This window comes from Bos indicus, chromosome 19 (genome assembly GCF_029378745.1).
Source record: "Bos indicus isolate NIAB-ARS_2022 breed Sahiwal x Tharparkar chromosome 19, NIAB-ARS_B.indTharparkar_mat_pri_1.0, whole genome shotgun sequence".
NCBI classification, from domain to species: Eukaryota; Metazoa; Chordata; class Mammalia; order Artiodactyla; family Bovidae; genus Bos; species Bos indicus.
In genome coordinates this window covers 9,753,323-9,763,065 of record NC_091778.1, presented here as the reverse complement: position 1 = coordinate 9,763,065, position 9,743 = coordinate 9,753,323, and the positions used below count along the sequence as shown (strand labels likewise).

The 9,743-nt window shown below is 43.4% G+C and overlaps 1 protein-coding gene across 11 annotated transcripts in view; it reads right to left on the bottom strand.

The window, feature by feature from the left end:
* Window positions 1-3,537: 3,537 nt before the first annotated feature.
* The window catches only part of MSI2 (musashi RNA binding protein 2), a 406,300-nt gene continuing 400,094 nt past the window's right edge, over window positions 3,538-9,743 (bottom strand). For all 11 annotated transcript variants that reach the window (XR_011562222.1, XM_070774274.1, XM_070774272.1 and 8 more), the window contains one exon: window positions 3,538-8,691. Coding sequence is in view for 2 of the 11 variants with exons in the window: in XM_070774276.1 (XP_070630377.1) it covers window positions 8,630-8,691 (62 nt within the window). In the remaining 9 variants the exon portion in view is untranslated. The remainder of the gene's footprint in view (window positions 8,692-9,743) is intronic.

Below are 9,743 nucleotides of genomic sequence, written 5' to 3'. Positions count from 1 at the left end.
TTTCCCCTTTGCTATCCCTTTGTTTTCATCTTTCTTTATCATTTAAGTGAGTTTTCATGATGGCACATTGCCGGGTTCTGCTTTTCTAAACACATCCCTCTGTTTTGTAGTGGCAGCAAATTCAATCCATTCTCATTTGTTAGACAATGATGGATTCCCTTGACCAAATTCCTTACTTTGCTTATTATACTTGTATTTATCTTAACAGTGGCATTTCTTGTTTTTCCAAGTTTTCGCTTAGCTTTCTATTCTATGTATTTTTCTATTCCTCCCTGAAGTTTGGTTTTCTCTGTGATTGATATTTTTCTGCCTCTTTTGGGGTACAGTTCACGGGCTCAGGCAACCAGGCATACTCAACACTGGTAACTGACCTTTGTTACCAGGCTTGAGCCCAGGGGCAGGATGTCCTGGGTTCTCAGTTCTGCCACTCAGCAGTAGTAGTGAAAGTGAAGTCGCTCAGTCGTGTCCGACTCTTTGCAACCCGTGGACTGTAGCCCACCAAGCTCCTCTGTCCATGGGATTCTCCAGGCAAGAATACTGGAGTGGGTTGCCATTTCCTTCTCCAAAGCAGTAGTAGAACCATACCCAAATCACCTGCCCTCCTTGAACAGGAAAACATGGGCAGTTGGTGCTCCTGCTTCCCACTTTCTCCTTAGGCTTCGGACTAGGTTTTGGGCTGAGCAATCAAAAATGATCTGAGAAAATGATCTTTTCCATGTCTTTGGCCCATTCCTCTCAGAATGCTAGGAAGCCATTTCTCAAATACTTTCTTACAGGTCTTCCATTTCTGTGGGACAGCAGGGTTTATGTTATACTTTCCTTCTCTCCTGTCCTCAGTTTAACAAAACACTGCAGAATGCTGAGGCTTTGCCTTTGGACACACAAGAGGTGGGCTAGATACCAAACTCTCTGTCTCCAAGCTTAAATAAAGAGGGGAACCTTCTACCATCTTTTCTCAGCACTTGGTGTAGCAGAAATGTCCATATGATAAAGCTGGAATAAACAGGAGACAGGAAATTGGAAGAGGGATCCACAGAAGACATGCCCTGTGGACTACGGCTTATACTCAAGGTCTTGAGGAAGCAGCTACAAACCTATACTTCATTGCTTACAAATCACCTTGCTGCTGCTACTGCTGCTAAGTCGCTTCAGTCATGTCTGACTCTGTGCGACCCTATAGATGGCAGCCCACCAGGCTCCCCCATCCCTGGGATTCTCAAGGCAAGAACACCGGAGTGGGCTGCCATTTCCTTCTCCAATGTATGAAAGTGAAAAGTGAAAGTGAAGTCGCTCAGTCGTGTCTGACTCTTTGCGACCCCATGGACTGCAGCCCATCAGGCTCCTCCATCCATGGGATTTTCCAGGCAAGAGTACTGGAGTGGATTGCCATTGCCTTCTCCAACAAATCACTTTAAAAGCCAAGAAATCCCTCTGGCTCAGATCTGGTTTAGATCATGCCTTGAATGCTCCCACCAGGTCTTGGGACTTTCCCTCAGCAAACTGAATCTTAATTCTGTTTTCTCTCAGCCATGAGAAGTATCTGTTTCTACATCTCTAACTTTCTGATTCTACAACATTCATGTCATTAGGCAAAACTCTGAACTCCTCGAGGGCAAACGCAAGGTTCCTTCAGCCCCTACTCAAGAGACACAGAAGTTGGTTCACTGCCGTCTCCTGCAGGCAGCTGAGAACTCACTGAGGCCAGCCACTTCAACTGTGTGAGTGAGCCACCTCAACTGCTCTCAACTGCGTGAGCCAGCCACCTCAACTGCTCCTGCACACTTCCACCGTCTGAGTCCTGCGATGTAACAGGGCCATGGTGCCTATTTCCTGCTCACCCATGGGTTCTGAGGTGCTCTCTACCTGCTCTTCCACTGCAATGCTTTCTTATCGCGTCGTAAAATAGTTGCACAATGGAAAAGATACATGTATATATATACTTATATATATATATATGAGTGTGTACAGCAGAAAGTAACACAACATTGTAAATCAGCTATGCTTCAATAAAATAATCACCACACATACACACATGAAAGTTCCACAGGCTCCCTGGGGACAGGGTGAGGGCTGCTTCTATGCTGGAGGCCCCGTGACCCGGCTGAGGGGTTGACGTAGGAGGCAGATGGGCCCCCTCAGGGTAAAGCAATTGGAGATTCATTCTCTATTGACCCCAACTCCAAAACGAGAATAGCAGGACAACTAAGGGAAAAGGCTGGGCCCTCCCCAGGCCACGTACCTCTCATTCCCAAAGTCAGGAGGACTGCCCCTCCCCCCTGCCGCCACCACCACATATGCATAGAAAAGGCTCCTTGCAGGCCAGAAGGGGAGCCGTGTGAATGGATGCTCTACCCAGATGCCACTGCGGTAGGACCCATCTTAGCTAAGAGATGTGTAAGCACATGTGGGAGGATCCTGAGATATACCAAATATGGACTGTGAACCAGGCAGATTAGAATGACTGGCTAGAGGAAACTGGAAGAAATACCCCATAATAGTGTCAGGGGAAGCACACTGACTGAAACCGCCCTCCCTGGCCAGGCACCATAGTAACCATTTGCATGCGTTGTTTTATGACAGGAGGTCCTGGTAAGGAACACGGAACTAATAAGCCTCCACCAACTGGAAGAGTTCGGGAAAGGTTAAAAGGAGACACCACCTGTCCATTCACCTCCCAGAATCCTTCTCTCTGGCATCCATCTTGGCTGAACAAGGCTGCACCACCAGGAAGGACCCTGAGTCGGAATGATTGGCTAAGGACAACCCAGAAACTAATCCCATCACCATAAAACCGAGCCACGTGGGAGAGCTGTTCTCCTGGGTTCCCTTACCCTACTGCTCTCCACCCGGGTGCCCTTTCCCAATACAATCTCTTGCCTTGTCAGCGCATGTGTCTCCTCGGGCAATTCATTTCCGGGTGCTAGATAAGAACCCAGTTTCGGGCCCTGAAGGGGTCCCCCTTCCTGCAACAATAGTAATTCAAACTGCCATGAGGATGCGACTCAGAGGCTCACTCTCCTGGAGTCCACTCGTGTGTCTACCCAAATGTACTGTGTGTGTTTCTCCTCTTGATAAATACTATACTTGCTACACTACCTTCCATCTTTGTGGAAATTCTTTTCAGCAAAGCCGAAGGGCCAGGGCCCTTGTCACTGACCATTGGGTGTAGTGGATAGGATCCGGCGCTCTCACCACCGTGACCTGGCCTCAGTCTCTGGCTGGCAATCTAGGCCTTGCTTCAAGCAGTTGCAGGCTGAGGCCACCCAAGATCAGGGTGACAGGAGGCAGGTGTGACCAGTGACACCCTCCCCTCCCCAATCCCCAGCTCCGCTCTCCCACTGAGCCCTCCTCCACATGGGTATTGTTTTGTATTGTTCAGTTACTCAGTAGTGTCCAACTCTATGTGGCCCCATGGACTGGAGCCCACCAGGCTCCTCTGTCTATGGAATTTTCCAGGCAAGAATACTGGAATGGGTTGCCATTTCCTACTCCAGAGGGTCTTCCCATCCATACGTGAAAGAACATCAAACAACTCTGTTCAAAACAGTTTATTTTATTTTATTTTTGTCAGACAAACACATTGATTTCTGGACCACAGTAGAGGATGGAAACCTTTCACAAACTTATTTATTTGAAAATACAAATATAAAATTATACTTTCCACATCTGTGATGTGAGAGACTGCCATCCACATAGTAATTTTTTACAACAGGGCTTTAAGAAAGCCACACACAAAGACCTGAAAGATGCTTGAGATATATATATATATAGATACATATATATGTATATATATAAAAAAAATACTCACTACCAAAGTTGTCATCAGTTTCATACTAAAGTATAAAAGTAAGGGTGAGGTCAGCCACAGTGCTAGGGAAAGTTTTATTTAGATACATTGATGTCCACATGAAACGCTTAGACTTGCATCCTATTACATATGGAATTCCGAGTTTACAACACACCATGAACGGCAGATTGGCTAGCCCACGCTACTCAAAGGACACTCACAGATTCCACAGAGGATGGTACAGTATGTACAGAATACAGTAGCAGAGAGCCTTCTGGAAGGCTCTGGAAACTTTTGTCTCTCAGTCTCCATCCCCAGCCCCCCACGTGCCCCTGCCTCCTAGGAAAAAACTCCTATCTGAGACAATACATTCTGATTATTTGATAGCCAAGTGTTTGGATTCAGGTTGCTTCCCCAGAGGGGTGGGTTTTTATGTATATATTTTTGTTTTAGTTTATTTACTTTTTTTTTTTTTGGTTAAAAAAAAGAAAGAAAACAAACATTACGGTATTAAAGTATTGCTTAACGTACAGCGTCTCCTTGGGTAGTGTCTGTGCTCAGGACGGGGCTGAGCTGACTTCTGCTTCTTTTTGTTTGGAGTGGGGGGCCGGGTGGAGAGGTGTGGGGGGAGCCCGCCAGTGTCTCTCTTCCATGTGCTTGCCTGCATCTGTCCCTCTGCCCCCGCCCTCAACCCCCAACCCTGCTTCAGCCTTCCTTGGAAGATAGCCTGGCTTGCAAAGCACATTCAAGAAAGAAAAACATTCTTCCCTCCCCACCCAACTCCCCAGCCTCCCTCTGTCCCTGTGAGCCACTCCCAACCAATAGAGAGAAGTATGAGTTAGTGTTTCTTTTGTAAACAATTTCATATGCAATATAATACAGAAAGCATGGCTGACCTTCAATTAAAAAAATGTAGTAAACTATATTGCTTTATTCTTGATTATGCTGCAGTGAGTGAATGGCAGAATGAAGCAGTGTGGGTGGGCGGTGGTGGCTAAGTCCCTAGCCCTCGTTTGCACTAAAGATCAAAATAGGTTTTGTTTTTCTATTTGGAACCAAAAAAAAAAAAATTTTTTTTTCCCCAAAATCCCCAAATGAAAAAGAAACAAAAAAAAAAAAAAAAAGAAAAGAAAAAACCAAGAAACAAAACCAAAACAAAATTGAAAACAAAAACTGAACACCTTTCAGGTCATTAGAACCAACAATTACCCAATGATTTTTATACTAGTCTAGCAAGATGTGTGTAACATTCACTGGCTGTGAATTGCTGTGCAGTGAAACATTAAATTGACAGCAATAGAGCCATGCTACCTTAAAGTCCAAGCTACGAGTTCAAATTAAGATGAAGGTTATGAAGGAGAGAAACGCAAAGGCCTGTTGGGACGTCGTTTGAATCAAGCCCATGAACGACTGGGATAGAGTGAGGCTGTCTGGTTTTCCCAGTGGGTGTGAGGAAGGCCACAGACCAGGGGTGCAAGCTCCTGGAGAGGAGACCCAGAACTCGGTCAGCCCCGTCAGCTCCACGTCCAGGGAGAACCAGGAATCGGTCCAGGAGCTTATGTGCCCACTCGCCCCCGAGTGGGAGGAGAGGAGTCTGGGGGCCCCAGGCAGATGGATCTAGAAGCCAGAAAGTCACCCGGTGGCTGCTTTATGATTCCGGGGAAAAGCCATCAGCCAAGAGGGTTTCTCCCCCAGGGAAGGCGGAAGGTGGTTCCCATGTTCGCCATTGAGCTTAACTGACACAAAGACAAGGCTGAACATCAGTGCTAAAATAATTCACAAAAATCTTTCAAAATGGACTTCTAGATGAGTGGGGGACTAATGTGAACCTTAACCTAGGTAGCCACATTAAAACATATCAGATTTCCACGAGATTTGTGCTATGGGCTACTGGGTCTCTTCAAAAGGTATTATAAACATCTAAAACATATTCACACAGATTATCAATTTCTTCTGAGCATTCTTAAAAAAATATTTTTTTCTCTTAGTAAAATCATTTTAATATACCATGCCTCCCTCTTTTAAAAAATAAATTAAAAAAATCCAGTTTTGCATATCTAGCATTAGCATTTAAGGTAGTATGGCACACCCCTTCACAGCTGGGGGGGGTGGGGTGGGAATCTACAAAACGCCGTAGAGTCTACCGGCATCTGAACATCGTGAGACCTTGGGTTAGTTGAAACCACATCAGATCAGCAAAAATAAAATGAAAACTTGAAATTGAAAAAAAAAAATGAAAGGAAAAAACTGCCCCAAAATTATTAGCATTTTTTTTTTCATAAATAAGAGAAAGTTCTATCCTTACTGGTCCTAAATCTGAATAACTATGTCTAATTTTTTTAAACCTTAATTACGTTATACCTATCAATATGTACTAGAAGAAAGAGGAGAAAAAAAGTCACTACACTAGTACCAGGACAGCACGCTTACAAGATAGCCATTTTATACAGTATTAACAGACAATGATCAACAAAGAGTCTTCTATGAGGTGATGGGGGATGCAGAGAAAGGAAGGCTAGTACAGTACATCACCAACATGGACAAAATAGTAATTAAATTCCCTAGTCTAGACACTGAATTTCTGGGAATTTATTGTCTCTTTTTTTTTTCTTTTTTTTTAAATAAAACTTCTATTTTGTTATTTTATTACTTGAACAAGTTTTGATATTTTAAAAGCGCCCAGCATTTTACTTAACCTGGTTGTTTGGAAATAAAAAAAGAAAGAAAGAAAAACAAACAAAAAAACAAACCTTCACCAAACAACCTAACATTTTATTGGAAAAAACAAAGAACATGATTTAAAAAAAAAAAAAAAAGATGTTGCTGTTTAATTAGAATTGAAAAAGGCTTTTTTTCTTTCTTTCTGAGTTAGCATTTTGGAGCCTTTTGCTTGAAGATGCTTTTACCCTACCATGTCTGTGAATGTCTACATTAGTCTACTTTGTTAGTAAAATTTATAAAAATAGGAGTGCAGCAGCTCTTTATAATAAATGTCGCATTCAGTGTCTCATACTGGCTGTGCCTTAAGTACCAAATTTATAAACGTAACAATTTAAAAAATATTAATAAAACGTCAATATCACATTTTAAAAAAGAAAAAAATATATATCCACACTACAATATGTTTTAATGCCATCTATTGAGTTGTACTTCTATAGTTGCTGTTGCCGACCTATTACCAATATTAAAAAAAAGTTAAATTAAAAAATATCCTTCATCATAAGTATCTTTCCCCAACCGAGGACCATATATTATAACAGCCAAATGTTAAACATGTGCAAACAGGAAACGGTCAGTTTTTCCCACCAGTCACAGTGCAGCGATGTTTATACTTTTTACTTTTTAAAATTCTGTTTACATCTACAATAAATTAAAAAAAAATTCTTTCATAGCCTCTCTGGTGATACTTGCAGCACTGAGGTATTAAAAAAAATATATAAACCAAAAGGTTGCTTTCCTAATTGGTAAATAGAAAGTGAATGGAGAAAAGATTTCATTAATGCAGGCTTATCCACTCCTGGCCCATGGGTCCCCGGAGCTGGGGGGCGGCTGGGGGGACAGGGGGAGGAGAGAGGCAAAGTGTCCTAGGGACCTTTGGAGGTGCTGAAATGATTGGACAATAGAAAATGATCAAATATTTAAAAATTAAGACTGAAAAAGAATGTCCCCCCACCCCTCCCCACCCAAGCCAAACCTGGTGTGCTTTGAAACATTAAATATGTTAAATATTAAAATTGTAGCTTTGTTTTTAAAAAACGTCTTGGGAAAAGCAGTTTTTCATATTTTAAATAAAAATCTAACTAGACGGTAACGTTGGAAGCTGTGCACAGACGAGAGGTTAATATGCTGGTATGACACTAATACAGTTCTTAGGTCTATCACACAGACAAGAGGAGCTAAACAGTGTTCTAACCTGTCCTGGGGTCGGCCTGGCAGCTGGGTGTTCATCCGTCTCAGTCACTGACTCGGTTACCATTCCTCCCCTCCTCCACCCACAGAGCATCAAACTGCCTGGGACCGACTCCCTCACAAAAATATTTTTGATTCTCTCTTTCTTAATAGTTTCTATGTAGTTAATGGAATTGTATTTACAACATTTCTTTTTTAGAATTCACAATTGCAAAAAACCTTATAATATCACCTCTTTCAACAGAAAAAAAGCACTTATAGAAAAGGAGGACACGCAAAACATTGTCGTCCTTACCTTATTGCCGAAAATAGATATACTTAGGTTAACAAAGAGACGCCACAAAAAAAGAACCGCTAGAGAGTCTGTTCATTAGCCTACTACATCCATCTCACTTCTTATACAATGCAGAGTAGAAAGTTGATGCCCACCTCCCGCTCGGCACTTCACAACCTCGCTTCTCTGTGTGTGCTCAAATTCTGCCTGAAAATTCATACAGTCTCAGAATTGATACCAAAATATTCAGAGTAATATTACCATCTCAGCATCCTTGAAAAGTGAGAACAGAATTAAACAAGCCAAAAAAAAAATTGTTTTAAGAAAAAAATAATACCTTAATATAACAATTATACTATGGTTAGCTTTTAACTAGATATTAAAGCTATATGACTACTGGACTAAGTCAAAATCACTACCAAATGTGATTCAAAGAGATTTAAAAGGAGAAGAGGGAAGAGAGAAGAGGGAGGGAAACCATCAAGAAAAACAAAAACAAAACAAAACCAAAATCATGGGATATATACACATTTAAAAGCTGTTGTCTTATATTACAGCAGATTCGTGAGATGATGAGATGCAGTCAACCCTCGATCCGAAGTGAGCCATCTCTGGTTGGGACGGGGAGTGAGGCTGGTGGGGGAACAGGTCTGATGACATCACCTAAATAAAGGGCCACTCAGAAACTTCGCCCAGTCTTGCCTGGACATCCAGGTATGCTCTGCAGGGCACAGGAGGTCGAGGACGTCCGGAAGAGAACACAAAGTCGGGGTGGGAGGAGAAAGAAGCAATGTCAGGCAGGCATACTGTTTACTCTGAACTTTTTAACCAGCATTTTCAGAGTATGACTACTTTGGGCTACTGAGGATGTTTGAAAGTGGCCAGGCTAATAACAGCTGACTGGGGTCACAGCCTGAGCCAAGCTTGATGCTGGGGAGAAAGAGGGCAGCTCTGTAGCTCATTTTGCTGGCTTGCTAATTTGCTGATTCGATACACTATGGTAGAGTTCTTGAGGCAATGGTGGAAACTGGGGTCAGCAGATGTGGTCACGCTGGGTTTGCAGCTGGAACGGTGAACTGCAGAGTGACTAGCACTGCCTTTTCTGGTTAAGAGTCTGTTTTCAAACATTAAACTAAATGTTTAAAAGTGTTTGCCTTTAGGAGATGCCCGTTAAGGACTGTCCGTAACTAAAACTGCAAATTTCTACTTAAAAAAATCATATTACATACAAAAGACTCAAGGTCAGGACGCTTGTAAAAACATACACAACAAATAATAATCAGCTTTGGTCCTAGGAAATGAGAACAGGCCCAGGATTCACAGACTTGTTGATTGATTCTCCCTGAACTGACTGGAAGCCAGGGCCCCTCCTTTCAGGGATGGTGCTAAAGGGCTGAGGGTCATCTCTGCTGGGCATAGACTGTGTGTATGTGTTTTGGGGAGGCCGTGTGACTCAACTGGCCCACTTAATCATTTTGGAGGGGGCGAGTGGTTAGCTCCACTCTCTAGTCTGTTCCATCCTTTCGAGTCCTAAAGCTGGATGCGGGAGGCTGGGCTGCGAGCAGCCTCACCTCCCTCCACCCGCAGGGAAGCTCTGCAGAGGAGGGTGGGGCCGGAGGCGGCAGGGAGCCCTGCACCGCCCGGCAGGGAGGGAAGAGGCACTGGCAGCTGTCTGATCCCCGTGTCATCTGACCCCACAAGGGCGGGAGCCACCTTCAGCCCCCCACGTTCTTGGGTCCATCAGCCCGCCTTGCTCTCAGAGGAGCCTAGCTT